The 25,196-nt window shown below is 49.5% G+C and overlaps 1 protein-coding gene across 3 annotated transcripts; it reads left to right on the top strand.

The window, feature by feature from the left end:
• Positions 1-123: 123 nt before the first annotated feature.
• On the top strand, positions 124-25,196 carry USF3 (upstream transcription factor family member 3). 3 transcript variants are annotated; one of them, XM_073577045.1, is made up of 7 exons: positions 124-325; positions 8,065-8,173; positions 10,906-10,974; positions 11,208-11,236; positions 11,970-12,052; positions 16,742-16,838; positions 17,203-25,196. In XM_073577045.1, the coding sequence occupies exons 3-7, from the start codon at positions 10,928-10,930 to the stop codon at positions 23,382-23,384; spliced, it is 6,438 nt and encodes a 2,145-aa protein (XP_073433146.1). In that variant the 5' UTR covers positions 124-325; positions 8,065-8,173; positions 10,906-10,927; the 3' UTR covers positions 23,385-25,196. The 3 variants fall into 3 exon arrangements, with proteins under 3 accessions (XP_073433146.1, XP_073433147.1, XP_073433145.1); XM_073577046.1 differs by having other exon boundaries at positions 124-446; XM_073577044.1 differs by having other exon boundaries at positions 124-467.

Genomic DNA, 25,196 nt, shown 5'->3' with positions numbered 1-25,196 from the left:
TGGTCGCTTATCATATCAATCAAAAAGAAGCCCCTCAAAACACTTCCTAGATTTTTCAGCCTGTGAACCAATCCTCTCCGCGTTGTCCTTGTGTTCCCGCCTCATGACTTCACGGTCCACGCTTATTTGACAAAAGCATTGTCAATCATGGAAACTGCGTGGCTATTGGCTATTGGATGCGCCTGCTGAGCTGTGATTGGCTGCGAGTACAGTAGGGCTCTGGCTGTTAGAGTGCGGGTTTGGTTGGCCGGCGGGGGTTGTTTCGGGGTCTGGAGACCCCACCGGGGACCGGCCCGGGGGGAAGAGACGTGCGGCGGGAGCCGAGGTGAGCGCGCGCGGCCCACAGAGCGGGGGACGGATGTTACGGACGGTGCTCTGCGTGGGGGTCTGAGTGAGATGAAACAGTCATTTGTCAGACGGACTCAAAACCCTGAGGAGACCGGAAGGTGCGAAGTGAAAGGGACCGGGTGAGACTGTTGTTATCACTATTATACAGGGAGGGGGGGGACCGGCTGTGATTGTTATTATTATACCGGTGTGAGGGGGGGGGGACCGGCTGTGATTGTTATTATTATACCGGTGTGAGGGGGGGGACCGGCTGTGATTATTATTATTATACCGGTGTGAGGGGGGGGACCGGCTGTGATTATTATTATTATACAGGTGTGAGGGGGGGGGGGACCGGCTGTGATTGTTATTATTATACAGGTGTGAGGGGGGGGGGGGACCGGCTGTGATTATTATTATACCGGTGTGAGGGGGGGGGACCGGCTGTGATTATTATTATTATACAGGTGTGAGGGGGGGGGGGACCGGCTGTGATTATTATTATTATACAGGTGTGAGGGGGGGGGGACCGGCTGTGATTATTATTATTATACAGGTGTGAGGGGGGGGGGACCGGCTGTGATTATTATTATTATACAGGTGTGAGGGGGGGGGGACCGGCTGTGATTATTATTATTATACAGGTGTGAGGGGGGGGGGGACCGGCTGTGATTATTATTATTATACAGGTGTGAGGGGGGGGGACCGGCTGTGATTATTATTATTATACAGGTGTGAGGGGGGGGACCGGCTGTGATTATTATTATTATACAGGTGTGAGGGGGGGAGACCGGCTGTGATTGTTATTATTATACAGGTGTGAGGGGGGGGACCGGCTGTGATTATTATTATTATACAGGTGTGAGGGGGGGGGACCGGCTGTGATTATTATTATTATACAGGTGTGAGGGGGGGGACCGGCTGTGATTATTATTATTATACAGGTGTGAGGGGGGGGGACCGGCTGTGATTATTATTATTATACAGGTGTGAGGGGGGGAGACCGGCTGTGATTGTTATTATTATACAGGTGTGAGGGGGGGGGACCGGCTGTGATTGTTATTATTATACAGGTGTGAGGGGGGGGGGGACCGGCTGTGATTGTTATTATTATACAGGTGTGAGGGGGGGGGGGACCGGCTGTGATTGTTATTATTATACAGGTGTGAGGGGGGGGGACCGGCTGTGATTGTTATTATTATACAGGTGTGAGGGGGGGGGGACCGGCTGTGATTATTATTATACAGGTGTGAGGGGGGGGACCGGCTGTGATTATTATTATTATACAGGTGTGAGGGGGGGGGGGACCGGCTGTGATTGTTATTATTATACAGGTGTGAGGGGGGGGGACCGGCTGTGATTGTTATTATTATACAGGTGTGAGGGGGGGGGACCGGCTGTGATTATTATTATTATACAGGTGTGAGGGGGGGGGGGACCGGCTGTGATTGTTATTATTATACAGGTGTGAGGGGGGGGGACCGGCTGTGATTGTTATTATTATACAGGTGTGAGGGGGGGGGGACCGGCTGTGATTATTATTATTATACAGGTGTGAGGGGGGGGGGGGACCGGCTGTGATTGTTATTATTATACAGGTGTGGGGGGGGGGGACCGGCTGTGATTGTTATTATTATACAGGTGTGAGGGGGGGGGACCGGCTGTGATTGTTATTATTATACAGGTGTGAGGGGGGGGGGACCGGCTGTGATTGTTATTATTATACAGGTGTGAGGGGGGGGGGGACCGGCTGTGATTATTATTATTATACAGGTGTGAGGGGGGGGGGACCGTCTGTGATTGTTATTATTATACAGGTGTGAGGGGGGGGGGGGACCGGCTGTGATTGTTATTATTATACAGGTGTGAGGGGGGGGGGGACCGGCTGTGATTGTTATTATTATACAGGTGTGAGGGGGGGGGACCGGCTGTGATTATTATTATTATACAGGTGTGAGGGGGGGGGACCGGCTGTGATTGTTATTATTATACAGGTGTGAGGGGGGGGGGACCGGCTGTGATTATTATTATTATACAGGTGTGAGGGGGGGGGGGACCGGCTGTGATTGTTATTATTATACAGGTGTGAGGGGGGGGGACCGGCTGTGATTGTTATTATTATACAGGTGTGAGGGGGGGGGGACCGGCTGTGATTGTTATTATTATACAGGTGTGAGGGGGGAGACCGGCTGTGATTGTTATTATTATACAGGTGTGAGGGGGGAGACCGGCTGTGATTATTATTATACAGGTGTGAGGGGGGGGACCGGCTGTGGTTATTATTATTATACAGGTGTGAGGGGGGAGACCGGCTGTGATTATTATTATTATTATACAGGTGTGAGGGGGGGGACCGGCTGTGATTGTTATTATTATTATACAGGTGTGAGGGGGGACCGGCTGTGATTGTTATTATTATACAGGTGTGAGGGGGGGGGGACCGGCTGTGATTGTTATTATTATACAGGTGTGAGGGGGGGGGGACCGGCTGTGATTGTTGTTATTATTATACAGGTGTGAGGGGGGGGACCGGCTGTGATTATTATTATACAGGTGTGAGGGGGGGGGACCGGCTGTGATTGTTATTATTATACAGGTGTGACGGGGGGGGACCGGCTGTGATTGTTGTTATTATACAGGTGTGGGGGGGGGGGGGACCGGCTGTGATTGTTATTATTATACAGGTGGGGGGGGGGGACTGGCTGTGATTATTATTATTATACAGGTGTGAGGGGGGAGACCGGCTGTGATTGTTATTATTATACTGGTGTGAGGGGGGGGGGGGACCGGCTGTGATTATTATTATACAGGTGTGGGGGGGGGGGGGGACCGGCTGTGATTGTTATTATTATACAGGTGTGAGGGGGGAGACCGGCTGTGATTGTTATTATACAGGTGTGAGGGGGGGGGGGACCGGCTGTGATTGTTATTATACAGGTGTGAGGGGGGGGGGGGGGACCGGCTGTGATTGTTATTATACAGGTGTGAGGGGGGGGGGACCGGCTGTGATTGTTATTATACAGGTGTGAGGGGGGGGGACCGGCTGTGATTGTTATTATTATACAGGTGTGAGGGGGGATGGGCCGGCTGTGATTGTTATTATTATACAGGTGTGAGGGGGGACCGGCTGTGATTGTTGTTATTATACAGGTGTGAGGGGGGGGGGACCGGCTGTGATTATTATTATGCAGGTGTGAGGGGGGGACCGGCTGTGATTGTTATTATACAGGTGTGAGGGGGGGGGACCGGCTGTGATTATTATTATTAGTATACAGGTGTGAAGGGGGAGACCGGCTGTGATTGTTATTATACAGGTGTGAGGGGGGGGGACCGGCTGTGATTATTATTATTAGTATACAGGTGTGAAGGGGGAGACCGGCTGTGATTGTTATTATACAGGTGTGAGGGGGGGGGCCGGCTGTGATTGTTATTATACAGGTGTGGGGGGGGGGACCGGCTGTGATTGTTATTATTATTATACAGGTGTGAGGGGGGAGACCGGCTGTGATTGTTATTATACAGGTGTGAGGGGGGGGACCGGCTGTGATTGTTATTATACAGGTGTGAGGGGGGGGACCGGCTGTGATTGTTATTATACAGGTGTGAGGGGGGGGGGGCCGGCTGTGATTGTTATTATTATACAGGTGTGAGGGGGGACGGACCGGCTGTGATTGTTATTATTATACAGGTGTGAGGGGGGACCGGCTGTGATTGTTATTATTATACAGGTGTGAGGGGGGGGGGACCGGCTGTGATTGTTGTTATTATTATACAGGTGTGGGGGGGGGGGGGGACCGGCTGTGATTATTATTATTATACAGGTGTGAGGGGGGAGACCGGCTGTGATTGTTATTATACAGGGGGGGGGACCGGCTGAGAAAATTATTATTATACAGGTGTGAGGGGGTGACCGGCTGTGATTATTATTATTATACAGGTGTGAGGGGGGGGGACCGGCTGTGATTATTATTATTATTATTATTATTATTATTATTATTATTATTATACAGGTGTGAGGGGGAACGGCTGTGATGATTGTTGTTGTTGTTGTTATTATTATTATTATTATTATACAGGTGTGAGGGGGGGGACCGGCTGTGATTGTTATTATTATACAGGCGTGAGGGGGGGGGGGACCGGCTGTGATTGTTATTATTATACAGGCGTGAGGGGGGGGGGGGGACCGGCTGTGATTGTTATTATTATACAGGCGTGAGGGGGGGGACCGGCTGTGATTGTTATTATTATACAGGCGTGAGGGGGGGGGACCGGCTGTGATTGTTATTATTATACAGGTGTGAGGGGGGGGGACCGGCTGTGATTGTTATTATTATTATACAGGTGTGAGGGGGGGGGGCCGGCTGTGATTGTTATTATTATTATTATACAGGTGTGGGGGGGGGACCGGCTGTGATTGTTATTATACAGGTGTGGGGGGGGGGGGGGGGGACCGGCTGTGATTGTTATTATACAGGTGTGAGGGGGGGGGGACCGGCTGTGATTGTTATTATACAGGTGTGAGGGGGGGGGACCGGCTGTGATTGTTATTATTATACAGGTGTGAGGGGGGATGGGCCGGCTGTGATTGTTATTATTATACAGGTGTGAGGGGGGACCGGCTGTGATTGTTGTTATTATACAGGTGTGAGGGGGGGGGACCGGCTGTGATTATTATTATGCAGGTGTGAGGGGGGGACCGGCTGTGATTGTTATTATACAGGTGTGAGGGGGGGGGACCGGCTGTGATTATTATTATTAGTATACAGGTGTGAAGGGGGAGACCGGCTGTGATTGTTATTATACAGGTGTGAGGGGGGGGGACCGGCTGTGATTATTATTATTAGTATACAGGTGTGAAGGGGGAGACCGGCTGTGATTGTTATTATACAGGTGTGAGGGGGGGGGCCGGCTGTGATTGTTATTATACAGGTGTGGGGGGGGGGACCGGCTGTGATTGTTATTATTATTATACAGGTGTGAGGGGGGAGACCGGCTGTGATTGTTATTATACAGGTGTGAGGGGGGGGACCGGCTGTGATTGTTATTATACAGGTGTGAGGGGGGGGGACCGGCTGTGATTGTTATTATACAGGTGTGAGGGGGGGGGACCGGCTGTGATTGTTATTATTATACAGGTGTGAGGGGGGACGGACCGGCTGTGATTGTTATTATTATACAGGTGTGAGGGGGGACCGGCTGTGATTGTTATTATTATACAGGTGTGAGGGGGGGGGACCGGCTGTGATTGTTGTTATTATTATACAGGTGTGGGGGGGGGGGGGACCGGCTGTGATTATTATTATTATACAGGTGTGAGGGGGGAGACCGGCTGTGATTGTTATTATACAGGGGGGGGGACCGGCTGAGAAAATTATTATTATACAGGTGTGAGGGGGTGACCGGCTGTGATTATTATTATTATACAGGTGTGAGGGGGGGGGACCGGCTGTGATTATTATTATTATTATTATTATTATTATTATTATTATACAGGTGTGAGGGGGAACGGCTGTGATGATTGTTGTTGTTATTATTATTATTATTATTATTATACAGGTGTGAGGGGGGGGACCGGCTGTGATTGTTATTATTATACAGGCGTGAGGGGGGGGGGGACCGGCTGTGATTGTTATTATTATACAGGCGTGAGGGGGGGGGGGACCGGCTGTGATTGTTATTATTATACAGGCGTGAGGGGGGGGACCGGCTGTGATTGTTATTATTATACAGGCGTGAGGGGGGGGACCGGCTGTGATTATTATTATTATACAGGTGTGAGGGGGGGGGACCGGGTGTGATTGTTATTATTATACAGGTGTGAGGGGGGGGGACCGGCTGTGATTGTTATTATTATTATACAGGTGTGAGGGGGGGGGGCCGGCTGTGATTGTTATTATTATTATTATACAGGTGTGGGGGGGGGACCGGCTGTGATTGTTATTATACAGGTGTGAGGGGGGGGACCGGCTGTGATTGTTATTATTATTATACAGGTGTGAGGGGGGGACCGGCTGTGATTGTTATTATACAGGTGTGAGGGGGGGACCGGCTGTGATTGTTATTATTATTATACAGGTGTGAGGGGGGGACCGGCTGTGATTATTATTATTATTATTATTATTATTATTATTATTATACAGGTTTGAGACGGGGGGACAGGCTGTGATTATTATTATACAGGTGTGAGGGGGGGGACCGGCTGTGATTGTTATTATTATTATACAGGTGTGAGGGGGGGACCGGCTGTGATTGTTGTTATTATAATACAGGTGTGAGGGGGGGGGACCGGCTGTGATTGTTATTATTATTATTATTATTATTATTATTATTATACAGGTGTGAGGGGGGGGGACCGGCTGTGATTGTTGTTATTATTATACAGGTGTGAGGGGGGGACCGGCTGTGATTGTTGTTATTATAATACAGGTGTGAGGGGGGGGACCGGCTGTGATTGTTATTATTATTATTATTATTATTATTATTATTATACAGGTGTGAGGGGGGGGGGACCGGCTGTGATTGTTATTATTATACAGGTGTGAGGGGGGGCCGGCTGTGATTGTTATTATTATACAGGTGTGAGGGGGGGGACTGGCTGTGATTGTTATTATTATACAGGTGTGAGGGGGGGGGACCGGCTGTGATTGTTATTATTATTATTATTATACAGGTGTGAGGGGGGGGGCCGGCTGTGATTGATATTATTATACAGGTGTGAGGGGGGGGACCGGCTGTGATTGTTATTATTATACAGGTGTGAGGGGGGGGGGGACCGGCTGTGATTGTTATTATTATTATTATACAGGTGTGAGGGGGGGGGGCCGGCTGTGATTGATATTATTATACAGGTGTGAGGGGGGGACCGGCTGTGATTGTTATTATTATACAGGTGTGGGGGGGGGGGGACCGGCTGTGAATATTATTATTATACAGGTGTGGGGGGGGGGGGGACCGGCTGTGAATATTATTATTATACAGGTGTGAGGGGGGGGACCGGCTGTGATTATTATTATTATTATACAGGTGTGAGGGGGGGGACCGGCTGTGATTATTATTATTATAATTATTATACAGGTGTGAGGGGGGGGGACCGGCTGTGATTGTTATTATACAGGTGTGAGGGGGGGGGGACCGGCTGTGATTATTATTATTATTATTATACAGGTGTGAGGGGGGGACCGGCTGTGATTATTATTATTATACAGGTGTGAGGGGGGGGACCGGCTGTGATTATTATTATTATAATTATTATACAGGTGTGAGGGGGGGACCGGCTGTGATTATTATTATTATTATAATTATTATACAGGTGTGAGGGGGGGGGATCGGCTGTGATTGTTATTATACAGGTGTGAGGGGGGGGGGGACCGGCTGTGATTGTTATTATTATACAGGTGTGAGGGGGGGGGACCGGCTGTGATTATTATTATTTTACAGGTGTGAGGGGGGGGGACCGGCTGTGATTGTTATTATTATACAGGTGTGAGGGGGGGAGACCGGCTGTGATTGTTATTATTATACAGGTGTGAGGGGGGGGGGGGGGACCGGCTGTGATTGTTTTTATTATACAGGTGTGAGGGGGGGGACCGGCTGTGAATGTTTTTATTCTACAGAGTTTGCAGAGTTTGGACGTAGATTTCTGCCCTGGGATGTTCGGCACAGCAGTCTCCTGACCCAGGCTCCGCTTTTGCACTTTCATCTCCTGACGTCTTTTTTTTTTTTTTTTTTTTCTATTAGTGCTCAGTAGGATGAGGGATGAGAAGACTCATCTGCCACGAGAAGCGGGAGGTGACGGAGAGGAGGACGGCGAAGCCGGAGTGAGATACGTCCAGGCCCAACGATAGAGGTGAGGACATCCTGGTGCAGTGTCAGTGCGAGGAGGGAGTTATGGTAACCTTGTAATCTGTGATCACTGTACCCCGATCAGACATGTCCAGTTTGTGCTGTAGATGCAAGACCACCGAATACTGTTCTGATCCTGAGTTACATCCTGTATTCCCCAGAGCTGCACTCACTATTCTGCTGATGCAGTCACTGTGTACATACATTACATTACTGATCCTGAGTTGTTGTTATTATTATTATGCATTTATATAGCGCCATTTATTCCATGGCGCTTTACATGTGAAAAGGGGAAATATAGACAAGTACAGTCATGGCCAAAAGTTTTGAGAATGAGACAAATATTATATTTTCACATGATCTGCTGCCCTCTGGTTTTTATGTGTGTTTGTCAGATGTTTTTTTCACATACAGAAATATAATTGCAATCATATTATGAGTAACAAAAGGTTATATTGACAGTTAGAATGAGATAATGCAGCAAGTCAATATTTGCAGTGTTGACCCTTCTTCTTCAGGACCTCAGCAATTCTCCCTGGCATGCTCTCAATCAACTTCTGGATCAAATCCTGACTGATTGCAGTCCATTCTTGCAAAATCAGTGTTTTTATTTTGTCTGAATTTGAAGGTTTTTGTTTGTCCACCCGTCTCTTGATGATTAACCACAAGTTCACAATGGGATTAAGATCTGGGGAGTTTCCAGGCCATGGTCCCAAAATCTCTGTTTTGTTCCCTGAGCCATTTAGTTATCACCTTTGCTTTATGGCAAGGTGCTCCATCATGTTGAAAAAGGCATTGTTGATCGCCAAACTGCTCTTGGACGGTTGGGAGAAGTTGCTCTTGGAGGACATTCTGGTACCATTCTTTATTCATGGCTGTGTTTTTAGGCAAGACTGAGAGAGAGCCCATTCCCTTGGCTGAGAAGCCACCCCACACATGAATGGTTTCAGGATGCTTGACAGTTGGCATGAGACAAGACTGGTGGTAGCGCTCACCTGGTCTTCTCCGAATAAGCCGTTTTCCAGATGTCCCAAACAATCGAAAAGGGGATTCATCAGAGAAAATGACTTTACCCCAGTCCTCAGCAGTCCACTCCCTGTACCTCTTGCAGAATATCAGTCTGTCCATGATGTTTTTCCTAGAGAGAAGTGGCTTCTTTGCTGCCCTCCTTGAGACCAGGCCTTGCTCCAAGAGTCTCCGCCTCACAGTGCGTGCAGATGCACTCACACCTGCCTGCTGCCATTCCTGAGCAAGCTCTGCACTGCTGGCAGCTCGATCCCGCAGCTGAAACACTTTTAAGAGACGATCCTGGCGCTTGCTGGTCTTTCTTGGGCGCCCTGGAGCCTTTTTGGCAACAAGGGAACCTCTCTCCTTGAAGTTCTTGATGATGTGATAGATTGTTGACTGAGGTGCAATCTTTCTAGCTGCGATACTCTTCCCTGTTAGGCCATTTTTGTGCAGTGCAATGATGACTGCACGTGTTTCTTTAGAGATAACCATGGTTAACAGAAGAGAAACAATGATGCCAAGCACCAGCCTCCTTTTAAAGTTTCCAGTGGTGTCATTCTTACTTAATCATGACAGATTGATCTCCAGCACTGTCCTCATCAACACCCACACCTGTGTTAATGGAGCAATCACTGAAACGATGTTAGCTGGTCCTTTTAAGGCAGGGCTGCAATGATGTTGAAATGTGTTTTGGGGGATAAAGTTCATTTTCTAGGCAAATATTGACTTTGCAAGTAATTGCTGTTAAGCTGATCACTCTTTATAACATTCTGGAGTATATGCAAATTGCCATTAGAAAAAATGAAGCAGTAGACTTTGTAAAAATTAATATTTGTGTCATTCTCAAAACTTTTGGCCATGACTGTATAATAAACATGTGTAAGACAAGGGACACACAAGTACATAAGGAAGCCCTGCCCGCGAGGGCTCAGAGTCTACAGGTGCATTTTTTTTTTTTTTTTTTTTTAAAAAGCTTGCGTTTTTTGGCGCATACGTGCGCACCCATAGACTTTAATGGGTGTTTTGCTGTAAAAAAACGTATTGCGTGCGCATGCGTTTTTTTCGGGCAAGTCGGACGCACAAAAAATGCAACAGGATGCATTTTGTGCGCCCGAGCGCACACTGCAAAATAACGCATGCGCATGCAAACGCGTACGTGCGCATATGTATGCGCACCCATGTTAAAGTTTAGGGGGAAAAACGCATGTGTTTTTTTGCGCTAAAAAGCAGCGCAAAAAACCAGCCTAAGGAGGCGAGGTTGGGTCAGTTACATCCTGTATTATGCTCCAGAGCTGTACTCACTTTTCTGTTGGTGCAGTCACTGTGTACATACATTACATTACTGATCCTGAGTTACATCCTGTATTATACCCCAGAGCTGCACTCACTATTCTGCTGGTGCAGTCACTGTGTACATACAGTACTGATCCTGAGTTACATCCTGTATTATACTCCAGAGCTGCACTCACTATTCTGTTGGTGCAGTCACTGTGTACATACATTACATTACTGATCCTGAGTTACATCCTGTATTATACTCCAGAGCGGCACTCACTATTCTGCTGGTGCAGTCACTGTGTACATACATTACTGATCCTGAGTTACATCCTGTATTATACCCCAGAGCTCTACTCACTATTCTGCTGGTGCAGTCACTGTGTACATACATTGGCTACTGTTGGATTTGGTGTCTGTGATTATTTTCTCACTCTCCTTCCTTCCTTGCAGTGACCCGTCCTTGGATATAAGAATGCCGGAGATGACTCAGAATGCAAGTCCTAATAAATCCAAGCATAGGTAAGAGCACCCCACAGTGGACAGGTCATGTCAGACTCTTATGGGAGTGTCCGGTGCAGCCTCCCCTGACAGCAGACTAGGAGTGTTGTGGCTTTTTGGTCGCTGGCTAGTCTTAGTTTGGAGTCACTTCTGTGGATTGTGTCTTGTAGTAATTTCTTTGCTTTGCGCTTTCGTCGCCTTGTGATAATTTATTTGTGACTTATCCGATAAATTTACTTTGTTTTCTTCATCAGAAAGAAAAACCGTGAGAGCCACAATGAGGGTAAGCGATGCGTCTGGGGGTAAGCGATGCGTCTGGGGGTAAGCGATGCGTCTGGTATTTCCACCCAAGACCAAAAATTGTCTATAAAGTTGATTACACGTGGCGTCCACCTGTTTTCTTAGCTGTTCGTTCCTGGGGTTCTGTCACATTTTCGATAGGGGATTTTTATAAGCCTGAGAGGGGACGGGATTGAGGCTGCCTCCGCTGCATGGTTCCAGTTTTGGTGAGAGATCTCCTAATTGTAGGTTTTAAAGGGGATGTATGGTGAAGTCATTTTAGGCTCTATCATAAATGTCTGATAGGTGAGGGTCCACTTCTGAACCCGGCTCCTCTCCCGAGAGCCCCGAATCCCCTGCCCCATCCGGCGTCCGACCACCAGTGAGGGGAGCGGTCACGTAGCTCGCCGATCATATATTCCCATAGCACTGATTGGGGAGAACTGACTGATGCACTGCCACCTCTGTGCTCGTAGGTGGTCTGACGCCGGCCATAGTGGTGAGATTGGGAGACCCCCATGGGAAGGAAGGTGCGGGGCTAAGAGAAGGTCCTGAGTGGCATACAGCTATGCCAGTCATGGCTCGTCAGCTGCCGTCAGCTCTCACCAGGGGTGTTTAACATTATTTTAAAATTATATTTTTATGGATGTCGGACATTGGATTTTCTGACACAAAGCTCCAAATCTCCTGCAGACAAGCCCAAGGTTTTTTTTTGCTTTGTTTTTTATTTCTTTTAGTGGAAAGACATAGGAAGAAGAAAATAAACTCTGGGATCAATCGGATCGGAGACCTCATCCCCTGCTCTCCCGCCCTAAAGCAGGTAATAGCGTCATCTGTAGTCTCAGCCAGTTCTGACGGAGGCAAGCGACTACAATGTGTAAGGTCAAACCCAGGAAAACCGGCAAATGCTCACCGTTGTGCTAAGGAGAGACAGGCGGAGATGCTGACCGCTGTACTAAGGAGAGACAGGCGGAGATACTGACCGCTGTACTAAGGAGAGACAGGCGGAGATACTGACCGCTGTGCTAAGGAGAGACAGGCGGAGATACTGACCGCTGTGCTAAGGAGAGACAGGCGGAGATACTGACCAATGTGCTAAGGAGAGACAGGCGGAGATACTGACCGCTGTGCTAAGGAGAGACTGGCGGAGATACTGACCGCTGTGCTAAGGAGAGACTGGCGGAGATACTGACCGCTGTGCTAAGGAGAGACTGGCGGAGATACTGACCAATGTGCTAAGGAGAGACTGGCGGAGATACTGACCAATGTGCTAAGGAGAGACTGGCGGAGATACTGACCAATGTGCTAAGGAGAGACAGGCGGAGATGCTGACTGCTGTGCTAAGGAGAGACAGGCGGAGATGCTGACCGCTGTGCTAAGGAGAGACAGGCGGAGATACTGACCGCTGTGCTAAGGAGAGACAGGCGGAGATACTGACCGCTGTGCTAAGGAGAGACAGGCGGAGATACTGACCGCTGTGCTAAGGAGAGACAGGCGGAGATACTGACCGCTGTGCTAAGGAGAGACAGGCAGAGATACTGACCGCTGTGCTAAGGAGAGACAGGCAGAGATACTGACCAATGTGCTAAGGAGAGACTGGCGGAGATACTGACCAATGTGCTAAGGAGAGACAGGCGGAGATACTTACTGTGCTAAGGAGAGACAGGCAGAGATACTGACTGCTGTACTAAGGAGAGACAGGCAGAGATACTGACTGTGCTAAGGAGAGACAGGCGGAGATACTGACCGCTGTACTAAGGAGAGACAGGTGGAGATACTGACCGCTGTACTAAGGAGAGACAGGCGGAGATACTGACTGACTGTGCTAAGGAGAGACAGGCGGAGATACTGACCGCTGTACTAAGGAGAGACAGGCGGAGATACTGACTGACTGTGCTAAGGAGAGACAGGAGGAGATACTGACTGACTGCTAAGGAGAGACAGGAGGAGATACTGACTGTGCTAAGGAGAGACAGACGGAGATACTGACCAATGTGCTAAGGATAGACAGGCGGAGATTCTGACCGCTTTGCTAAGGAGAGACAGGCGGAGATACTGACCAATGTGCTAAGGAGAGACAGGCGGAGATACTGACCACTGTACTAAGGAGAGACAGGCGGAGATACTGACCACTGTACTAAGGAGAGACAGGCGGAGATACGGACCGCTGTACTAAGGAGAGACAGGCGGAGATACGGACCGCTGTACTAAGGAGAGACAGGCGGAGATACGGACCGCTGTACTAAGGAGAGACAGGCGGAGATACTGACCGCTGTACTAAGGAGAGACGAGGAGATACTGACCAATATGCTAAGGAGAGACAGGAGGAGATACTGACCGCTGTACTAAGGAGAGACAGGCGGAGATACGGACCGCTGTACTAAGGAGAGACAGGCGGAGATACGGACCGCTGTACTAAGGAGAGACAGGCGGAGATACGGACCGCTGTACTAAGGAGAGACAGGAGGAGATACTGACCAATGTGCTAAGGAGAGACAGGCGGAGATACTGACCAATGTGCTAAGGAGAGACAGGCAGAGATACTGACCATTGTGCTAAGGAGAGACAGGCAGAGATACTGACCAATGTGCTAAGGAGAGACAGGCAGAGATACTGACTGCTGTACTAAGGAGAGACAGGCAGAGATACTGACTGTGCTAAGGAGAGACAGGCGGAGATACTGACCGCTGTACTAAGGAGAGACAGGTGGAGATACTGACCGCTGTACTAAGGAGAGACAGGCGGAGATACTGACTGACTGTGCTAAGGAGAGACAGGCAGAGATACTGACCGCTGTACTAAGGAGAGACAGGCGGAGATACTGACTGACTGTGCTAAGGAGAGACAGGAGGAGATACTGACTGACTGTGCTAAGGAGAGACAGGAGGAGATACTGACTGACTGCTAAGGAGAGACAGGAGGAGATACTGACTGTGCTAAGGAGAGACAGGCAGAGATACTGACCAATGTGCTAAGGAGAGACAGGCGGAGATACTGACCGCTGTACTAAGGAGAGACAGGCGGATATACTGACCGCTGTACTAAGGAGAGACAGGCGGAGATACGGACCGCTGTACTAAGGAGAGACAGGCGGAGATACGGACCGCTGTACTAAGGAGAGACAGGCGGAGATACTGACCGCTGTACTAAGGAGAGACGAGGAGATACTGACCAATATGCTAAGGAGAGACAGGAGGAGATACTGACCGCTGTACTAAGGAGAGACAGGCGGAGATACGGACCGCTGTACTAAGGAGAGACAGGCGGAGATACGGACCGCTGTACTAAGGAGAGACAGGCGGAGATACGGACCGCTGTACTAAGGAGAGACAGGAGGAGATACTGACCAATGTGCTAAGGAGAGACAGGCGGAGATACTGACCAATGTGCTAAGGAGAGACAGGCAGAGATACTGACCATTGTGCTAAGGAGAGACAGGCAGAGATACTGACCATTGTGCTAAGGAGAGACAAGTGGAGATGCTGACCGCTGTGCTAAGGAGAGACAGGTGGAGATGCTGACCAATGTGCTAAGGATAGACAGGCGGAGATACTGACCGCTTTGCTAAGGAGAGACAGGCGGAGATGCTGACCGCTATGCTAAGGAGAGACAGGCGGAGATGCTGACTGCTGTACTAAGGAGAGACAGGTGGAGATATTGACCAATGTGCTAAGGAGAGACAGGCGGAGATATTGACCGCTGTACTAAGGAGAGACAGGAGGAGATACTGACCAATATGCTAAGGAGAGACAGGAGGAGATACTGACCGCTGTACTAAGGAGAGACAGGCGGAGATACGGACCGCTGTACTAAGGAGAGACAGGCGGAGATACGGACCGCTGTACTAAGGAGAGACAGGAGGAGATACTGACCAATGTGCTAAGGAGAGACAGGCGGAGATACTGACCAATGTGCTAAGGAGAGACAGGAGGAGATACTGACTGACTGTGCTAAGTAGAGACAGACGGAGATACTGACCAATGTGCTAAGGAGAGACAGGCGGAGATACTGACCGCTTTGCTAAGGAGAGACAGGCGGAGATGCTGACCGCTATGCTAAGGAGAGACAGGCGGAGATGCTGACTGCTGTACTAAGGAGAGACAGGTGGAGATATTGACCAATGTGCTAAGGAGAGACAGGCGGAGATATTGACCGCTGTACTAAGGAGAGAGGCAGAGATACTGACTGCTGTACTAAGGAGAGACAGGCAGAGATACTGACCATTGTGCTAAGGAGAGACAGGTGGAGATGCTGACCGCTGTGCTAAGGAGAGACAGGTGGAGATGCTGACCAATGTGCTAAGGATAGACAGGCGGAGATACTGACCGCTTTGCTAAGGAGAGACAGGCGGAGATGCTGACCGCTATGCTAAGGAGAGACAGGCGGAGATGCTGACTGCTGTACTAAGGAGAGACAGGTGGAGATATTGACCAATGTGCTAAGGAGGGACAGGCGGAGATGCTGACCGCTGTGCTAAGGAGAGACAGGCGGAGATGCTGACCGCTGTGCTAAGGAGAGACAGGCGGAGATGCTGACCGCTGTGCTAAGGAGAGACAGGCGGAGATGCTGACCGCTGTGCTAAGGAGAGACAGGCGGAGATGCTGACCGCTGTGCTAAGGAGAGACAGGCGGAGATGCTGACCGCTGTGCTAAGGAGAGACAGGCGGAGATGCTGACCGCTGTGCTAAGGAGAGACAGGCGGAGATGCTGACCGCTGTGCTAAGGAGAGACAGGCGGAGATGCTGACCGCTGTGCTAAGGAGAGACAGGCGGAGATGCTGACCGCTGTGCTAAGGAGAGACAGGCGGAGATGCTGACCGCTGTGCTAAGGAGAGACAGGCGGAGATGCTGACCGCTGTGCTAAGGAGAGACAGGCGGAGATGCTGACCGCTGTGCTAAGGAGAGACAGGCGGAGATGCTGACCGCTGTGCTAAGGAGAGACAGGCAGAGATGCTGACCGCTGTGCTAAGGAGAGACAGGCGGAGTTGCTGACCGCTGTGCTAAGGAGAGACAGGCAATACTTAGGTGTTTCTCCTACCCTTCGGCCTCCCGGCGCCTCTTTTGATCAGAAGTCACGATGTCACGTTTGCTTGATGCTGCGGTGTAATGATGGGGCTGACCCATCAGAAGAGGCAACAGTCGGGGATGCCGCTATGTAGGAGGAGGTTCAGACGGCTCTGGTCCCGCAGTCATGGACTCCTGATGTGGCTGTTGGGCCAGGATCCCGGAAGTCTTGTAGCTCATCTCTGAGGTGGGACGGCAGTGAGAGGGCTTTCTGGGATTTTGCACTGAACGGTAATTTAATGCGAGTCGTGTACTTTGGTCGCTCTTTTCTAGGACCACCGTAAACCATATGTCACTGTCTGCTGCCGCGTGTGTGAGACCCTCAGTACCCCCGAGCCCTGTCGGATCATACATCTGTCTTACTCTATCTCTCGGCCATCTGTATAAGATCCCAGGCACCCTCTGCCAGATTCTCTTCAATCATTTTTTCTTTTTTCTGTTTCTCAGAGCAAGAACATGATTCTGGATCAAGCTTTCAAGTACATCACCGAGCTGAAGCGGCAAAACGACGAACTGCTGCTAAACGGAGGGAACAACGAGCAAGGTGAGGCCGATGATGGAGGGAAAAGATTCTTGGGGATTATTATAAAATATGGATGCCTTATGGGGGCAATTCTTTAATTTACTTTTTTTTGCTTAAAAGCATGTATTGTTTGCAAAAAAAAACATTTAGCAATATGGTTTCCTTATAAACGTTGTGGCATTTGTCCTCTGCATCCTGTAAGTCGCACCATACACAGCGGGCTGCGGGGGATCAGTCAGTGAACGCGTTTATTTCACTTTTTAGCACCACAATTTCCTTTTGTATTTAACGCCTAACGTTTCGTCTCTGGGTGTTTGCCGTGCACGGTGCAGTATTTTTGCTTTTGCTGATGGATAATTCTCCTTAATCTTTTCTTCTTTTGCAGCCAGTGAGATCAAAAAACTCAGAATGGAGTTGGCAGAGATCCAAAAAGAAAATGCTCGTTACATCGAATTATTGAAGAGCAATGATATCTGCCTGTACGACGACCCAACGTTGACCTGGAAAGGAAACACAAGAAACTCGAAAGCCTCACTAATCACCTCTGCCGACCAAACCCCGAAACTTCCTCTCTGCCTCAACAGTAACCAACTGGGCTCTTCTAACCAGGGCACCACTGTGCATGGCATCACCTTCAACGTGGGTCACAACCTCCAAAAGCAAACGGCCAACGTTGTGCCGGTGCAAAGAACGTGCAACCTGGTGACGCCCATCACCATCTCCGGCGTTTACCCCTTAGACAAAACATTGCAGCAAAATTCAACATCTCCTCCAACCACTGCAGCTGAAGTTGAGTCAACGAGTCTTCCTGTGGCAATAGCACAGTCTACGGCAAACCTTGTCCTGTCCAAGGGCAAAGATACCACACCTTCCCCGACCAGCTCTGCCGTTTCATTTCCACTAGCGGCTGGTGCAGCGGCTCCAATGATTAGTTCTTCCCAGGGAAAAGAAGGGATTGCTTTGGAGCAAAATATACACGAAAATGTTGCATCCGTCAGCAGCAATCTTCCCTCACAAGTTTCTCTCTCTGACGTGCCTGGAATTAGCTTGCAGGTGTCTATAAATGCTCCAGAAAAGACGTCTGCAGCTTCCACTTGTGCCGAGACTGGAAAGGACGTAGGGAAGGACATTTTGCCCGGTGTCGACATTTCATCCAGTATAGGTGTCGTCATGCACTCGAGAGAAGGAAATTCATCTCTAGAGGTCCCAGCTGGTACCAGTGCGTCCATGTTGTCTGCTCCTTCGCTGGAGGCCATCTGGTCTCTGTTGCCTGGATTACCGGATTTGAAGAGCATCGGAAGCCTATCTCGTATCCCGTCTGATGGAAACACTCAAACTACATGGACGACGTTACAACTCGCGGGAAACACCGTGCAGCCATTAAGTCAGTCATCCTCTTCTGCAATTCCTGGACTAGTGACCGAGCAGCCAGTGGCCTCGAAAGAAACTCCGAATCACCGTCCAGTTACAGCTTGCATAAACATGAATAACATGGCGTGCTCAGAAATCAAGCCCGTTGAACAAGTAATGGTGAAAATGCCTTCTTGTCAGCCCGTACAAGTCCAGTCACTCATTACCCAACCTCAAGCACAGAGCACGACCAGTATCCTCCCGCTGCATCCCCCGGTGCAGGTCATTCAGGTAGCTCAGCCGTTTGGTCCGGCAATAAATCCACCACCAGCCAATCAGAATATTATACTACTTCAACCACCAGCTCCTGCACCTTGTCCACCCGTTCCTAATCCGCCCGTGGGGCAGCAAATCGTTATAATCCAAGCCACCCCCAACCAGAACACCCTTCCCTTAATGACGGCTCAGCCTGCCCCTTCTGTGGTCATGCCCATCAATGCAACCAGTCCTGTCCTCTGCCCTTCAAATCCTGTGCAAAGTGCAGTGATCCCACAGACATTCGGTGGAAAACATCTCGTTCATATATTGCCAAGACCCAGCACTGTGCATCCGTCCAGTACCACACAGCAAGTACCCACGTCTGCCACAGCAGCCCCAAATCAACAGCCGCCGACTATCTCTCTCAATGGACAGCTGTTTGCGTTGCAGCCCATGAATCCTACATCTGGATCCTCCAACCAAACCCCTATGCAAATTATCCAGCCAACAACCAGTGAAGATCCCAACACCAATGTCGCTCTCAACACGTTTGGTGCATTGGCCAACCTCAGCCAGAACATATCTCAGCTGGCCGGGCACAGTTGTCTACAGTTTACCCTTAATCCCCCAGCACCAGCTACCAGCACCGCATCAGTAAACTGCGTCTCGGTGTCTGGAACCAGTGTGACTGCCGCAGTCGCTGAATCCTGTTCTACTTTATCCGTTGCATCTGCAATGACAAAGCCTTTATCGATAAAGCCTGCAGCTACTGCTGCAATGGCCGGTGCAAAGCCCAAAAAGACGGTCAAGAAACCAACAGTAAAGAAAGGAGCTTCAGTTAAAAAGGATCCTGCTGCAGCCACTAAACCAGAACCTCTGAAAACCCAAACCAGTAATGGACTTCATATTGAGATGGAGAAGGCTCCTGACTTGGCAACAGCTTCCACTATAGAAGAGAAAGCAGAAGGTCAATCCTCAGAAAACGGCCTCGGTGAGAAACCCAATGTAGTCAGAAATCCTGCGAACTCTGAAGGAAATCCAACTCAATCCGACCCAAGGCATGATGAGCTCTTACCTGCACACTTTGAGAATCCTGAAGAAGAGGCTAGTGGAGCACAGAACGAGCACAGACCAGATCCCGAATGTTTTATGGGAGATGTAGATCCTGGTAATCATACTATAATTGCGGAGACCCTTCAAGAACTTCCTGTAGTAGAGAGTCCTCAAGACTCGATTGACGTAACCTCTGGCAGAAGTTCGGATCATGCCACGCCTTCTAGACCTTGCCAAGTTGAAGTTGGCACTCCCACTTTAACTGCTGCCGACTTGCTGGAAGCGCAGATATTGACTGATGACCCAAATGAGAAATCCTTCTCTTTAAAAGTGGACTCTAAGGATCTTGACAGTCAGGGAACACCGGTCAGAAAAGTGAAGACTAAAGAACCTGTGACTGTGGGCGAAACGAGGCCTGAACCAGTTATCCCAAACCCAAATCAGACTGGTATCTCTGAACAAGATGGCGGCAGCAACAACTCCGCGACTAATCGACAAACGGACTCGCCCTCATCCAGTAGTTCTGCCAGCAGCCGTAACTTCTCAGTAGCCTCAATGTTGCCAGATGCCAACAGGGATGATGTCGTCAGTGGAGCGTCATTGGGGCCAGCATTTAGTGGTTGTGGGTTTTCGGAGCAGAATGACATAGTTGCCGTTGCTGCGAGAGCCATCTTTGATCACGAAACTCTCTCAAAAGTAAGAGCAAGAGTTCAGGCGGAAGCTGGGGGGTCAGTTCCCGTCCCCAGGAGCTTGGAAGCAGAAGCGTTGCCCGTGGACTGTCAGCTCCCTGTCAAGCCCCACGTTGCAAAAGAAAACCTTTCTCAACTCCAACCTTCATCCCATTCTTTCACCGCCATGGATACTAATGGCCGCCCCTGTGTCGATCGTCTGGTAGAAAAAAGTAATTGTGCAATTGTGAATGCCGCCAGTCTGTCGTTACAGATCTCCACATCTCAGACTCAGAGTGTGACCAGTCTGAGCATCAATAATTTAATACACCCGGGTGGTGTCAATCATTCAATGAACTGCGCCAGTGTGTTGCAAACCTCAGAAAACATGTCCATGCCTCCGTCCACAAACACTTCTGTGTCTTCCAGCAGTTACGAGAGCCAGACGGAAGTGACGACGGTCCTGTCCGATTACTCGCATGAGCAGCTACACTCGATGAGTTCGGCCATCATGCAGGTATCTCGGGCGACAGCTCCTCTCCTGAAACAAACACTCGATGTTAGAAAAGAGTCGAACAAACGTTCGTCTCACGAGGACGGGATGCTTTCCACAGCCAAGAGACCGAAGCAGTGTCTGATTCCAATCAGGCTTGACCGATTTCAGTCTTTAGGCAGTGTCACAGAGCAGAACGAAGTAATGGTTGGTCACGTCGTGTCTGATTCCTCCGCATCTGTGGTGTCCGTATCCAGTAGTCTCCAAAGCCGCAGCGAGGCACTGCCCAATCTTCTCACTTCAAATAATAACTTTGTTAACCCAACTCTGAGACAGTCTGACCTGCGTTGCAATTCGCAACCTTCTGTATCTGAACAGGGTCAGATAGGAAACCAACACCTTCAACCGCTGCACTCGCACCAACAGCAAGTACCTCTCCACAGTAACAACCCGTACTTGAAGCAGCAGCAACAAGCGGGACATTTACGGGACCAGCATCACTTGTATCAGCAGCAGCAAGTCCCACATGTGGACCGTTCCCTCCGCTCACAGTCCCATAACATTCAGCAACAGCGAATGGTACCGCAGGACATCCAGATGCAAAAGAAACAGAACCCCATCCAAGGTGCTCAGACTGCGCGGCTGTCTCTGCAACAGAAGCACCTGACGGAGCAAAATCGACATAAGAGTGGTCAGCCCCATCACCAACAGATACAGCAGCAGCAGCTCCCTCCTCACTTTGGAAATGCCCAAGCAGAGAAACCATGTGAAAACAGTGCACCGTCCCGAGGTCTCCACATAGCCCACCCTCACAGTCATGTGAGTCAGGATATGCTTCATCAACATCAGCAGGATATCAACCGCTTGCAAGGATCCATCATGTCCTCAGAGCACTTATCGGGTCACAACCAAGTCCAAAGGCTCATGACCGCGAGAAGTTTAGAGCAGCAGATGGCTTCCCAAGTGACCGTGGTCTCTCGACCTTCAAATATGTCATGTGTCCCACACCGGCAGGAAAGAAATCGGGTATCTAGTTACTCTGCCGAGGCGCTTATTGGAAAGAGCACCTCAAACACAGAACCGAGAATTGGAGTCGCCGTCCAAGCTTCACGGGCATCGGAGCAGATTGAAATGCGCAAGTATCTGGATGTATCCAGGAACAAAGTTCCACCAACCCATAATCTTCAGGGCCACATGGCCATCGAGCATGGCATCAGTGCAGAATCTCAGAGGCTTCCCGACTGCCAAACCTTTAAGCCAGGAGGCTTATCTCACCAGCAAGCAGCTTCCTTTGAAGTTCAGACATCGAGAAACAATGAAGGTGGCACCAACACAAATATGAGGGGGCTGCAGTCACAAAACTATAGGATAAGCCAGAATAGTAACTCTGCTATGGATCGGCAAAAGCACCTGCCCTACCAGAGCGTCCAAGAGTTGCCCATCGCAACCACCCTTCCCATTAGAGAGAACGAGAATTCTTGTCACCAGAGCTTCATGCAAAGTTTGTTGGCGCCTCACATTGGAGACCAAGTTGGGGCGAGTCAGCGGTCCATCTCCAGCCATCAGCGGATGCAGTACAACACCTCGTCTAGCATCGAGTTCAGTTGTCCACCGGCTCGTGAGTCCCTGCACCTCCGTAGAGAGAATGAGGGTCAGAACCGGGAAAGCTGTGACTTGGTGATGGGACAAGTGAACCCCAGGAACAATTCTTTAAATATTCCTTTCTCCAGCTCTTCTGCAGAGATCCAGGGCAGGAATACAAGTCCTCACATGCAAAAGTCTGTTCGGGCGTCAGACGGGCAGACAAAGAACCAGCTGAATATACAAGTTTCCATTAACATGCATGGGGTGGTTCATCCGCCCATTCCTCATCAGTCCATCACCCATGGAAATGGAGATCAGCGGCAAACGGTGAGGCAAACTAATCACTCAGTAGCCCAGCGTTCCAGGCATTCTCTGCAAGAGGAACCGGATGCCAAAACCCGTCAACCTGAAAGAAACCGATCTGGAAACCAAAGACATGGCAACATGTTTGATTCTGCGCTGCCTCCTCTGCCCCTAGCCGGCCCTAGTAGTATGATCCTTGGGCGGCAGCAGCCCGTTACGGAAAAGAGGGCCGGAATAGTTCGTTTTATGCCTGACAACCCCCAGGTGTCTGCTGACAATCCAGCTCCTGACCAACATACCCTTGCCCAGAATTTCGGCTTCCCATTCATCCCGGAGGGTACAATGAATCCACCCATTAATGCAAATGCATCTTTCATCCCTCCCGTTACACAGACCACAGCCACACGGACGCCTGCCCTGATCCCGGTAGATCCACAGAACACGTTGCCCTCTTTTTACCCTCCATATTCACCAGCTCATCCAAGTTTGTCCAACGACCTCACCCTTCCCTACTTTTCCAACCAGATGTTTCCTAATCCAAGCACCGAGAAGCCCAACGGCAATAGGTTTGGCTCCATACTTTCCCCACCGAGGCCTGTTGGCTTCTCCCAAACAACATTCCCTCTCCTCCCAGAAATGCCCCCGATGCACATGACCAACCCATCGCACCTGTCAAACTTCAACCTGACCTCCCTGTTTCCAGAAATTGCTACTGCCCTCCCTGCTGATGGCTCGGCAGTGTCGCCGTTGCTTTCCATATCTCACCCTTCCTCTTCAGACTCTTCAAAGCAGACGTCAAATCGGCCAGCACACAACATAAGCCATATATTGGGCCATGACTCCAGTTCGGCAGTGTGATGTTGCCCCATGAGGGGTTCCTGGATGTGTTTTTGTTACACTTACTGCAGTTTTTTTTTTTTTTCATGCTGGAAAGTTTTCGAGTTCTTCCATTTACATGACTATCGATGTCCTTCCATCCACATATCGGCCGCTCTATCAGCCACGTTTCTCCTCCACACAACCCGTTCTTCTCTCGCGTGCTCTAGTTTTCGGTGACAACGCTGCAGTTGCTTTTTACCAGTCAGGATATTTTTTGCTGTTTTTCTTCATCATTTGTGCATGTTCGGAGTATAATATGGGAAATCTCTTATTTCTTCGCTAATTTTGCCAGAAAAAAAAACTACGCAAACATCTCTTGTGATTCATAAAACTAAAAAAAAAAATTATTCCGGAATATATTTCTTTTCTTGGAATACTTGTAATTTGACGTAAAAGCGTTACCGTATTTTAAGGGTGTGTGCACATGCTGTGGATTCTGCTGCGGATCCGCAGTGGGTTTGGCCCTGCGGATGCGCAGCAGTTTCTGCTGCAGTGTACAGTACTATTATAATCAATGGAAATAGAAATCCGCAGTGCCCACGGTGCGGAATTTTCCGCGCGGATTTGCTGCGGTTTCAAAACCGCAGCATGTCAATTCTTTGTGCGGATTCCGCTGCGGTTTGGCACCTGCTCCATGGCAGGTGTCAAACCACAGGGGAAACCTGCAGGCTAAATCGCAGAAATTCTGCAGATAAACCGCAGGTCTTTTGACCTGCGGTTTTACCTGCGGATTTACACAAATCCGCGCGGAAAGTTCGGCAGGTCAATCCGCAGCGTGTGCACACACCCTAAAACTTTAAATACATAAATCCCTCTAAGAAACTTCTGAAAAGTAGGAGACTCTGGCTGATGATGTTTCCATTGTTTCCCAGACCGGCCGCTGCATTAAAGTCAGAAAATTGATTGAGGCCTCCTCTAATCCGCCGCCCGTCATCGCGGCCCAGAAGGACGTCCCTGCACAGAACTTCAGGATTGTTTTTCTGTGCCCAACCCCCCCCCCCCCCCCCCCCGTTGTGCCGAAGCAAATGGAGTTTGTTGCATGTTTTAGAGGGGACCCCCAAAACCAATAATTGTTTTTGCTTGGTGAATTATGAAAATTCTTTGGTCCATTGTTTTCCATCGGTCATACCTGTGCTTGGTTGGTGGTTTGATGTCATCGCAGTGATGTCATGGGTGCTCAGCTCTGTTTTGGCCGGGTCGACAAATGGCGAATATCTCTGGCACCATGATTGCAGTAAGGCGGCTACAATCACCATGTATGAAAACCATTACTGTACGGGAAAGTAAAGTATTTATACCTGAGACCGAGCTAAAGAGCCTTGCACCAGACTGGTTCTGGGGGCGAGGGACGATGGGACCACGTACACCCAGCCTTACATGTTGGAAGATCCCCGACTCCATCATGGACTATAACTGATGTGCCCTCCATAGTAACCCCGATGCCCTCAGCACGACACGCGGCGCCCCCACATTTCACAGTGTATATAATATACTGTATATATGTAATTACATGGAGCGCGGCCCCTCGTCTCCACTGTACATGTTGTGTATAGTTCTTTATACTTCTGGAAATTCTTGAAAGACGGCGCCCATTTCAGTTTCAAGCATTTCTCCTCTTCTGTTATATGACTGGAGTGATGGGCGGGGGGCTCGGTATTTGATTTTTTATTGCTGCTTTGGAACTTGCAGATCTCATGGTACACTTTAATTTCCAATGATTTCTGGTTGTAATAATTCTTTGTAAAGAGCTGAACATATTTTTATTAGTAAAATAAAAGTTCTCACAACTCT

Source organism: Dendrobates tinctorius, unplaced genomic scaffold (genome assembly GCF_039654945.1).
Source record: "Dendrobates tinctorius isolate UK_male_01 unplaced genomic scaffold, ASM3965494v1 ptg000054l, whole genome shotgun sequence".
Lineage (NCBI taxonomy): Eukaryota > Metazoa > Chordata > Amphibia > Anura > Dendrobatidae > Dendrobates > Dendrobates tinctorius.
This window is presented reverse-complemented; position numbering and strand designations above follow the sequence as displayed.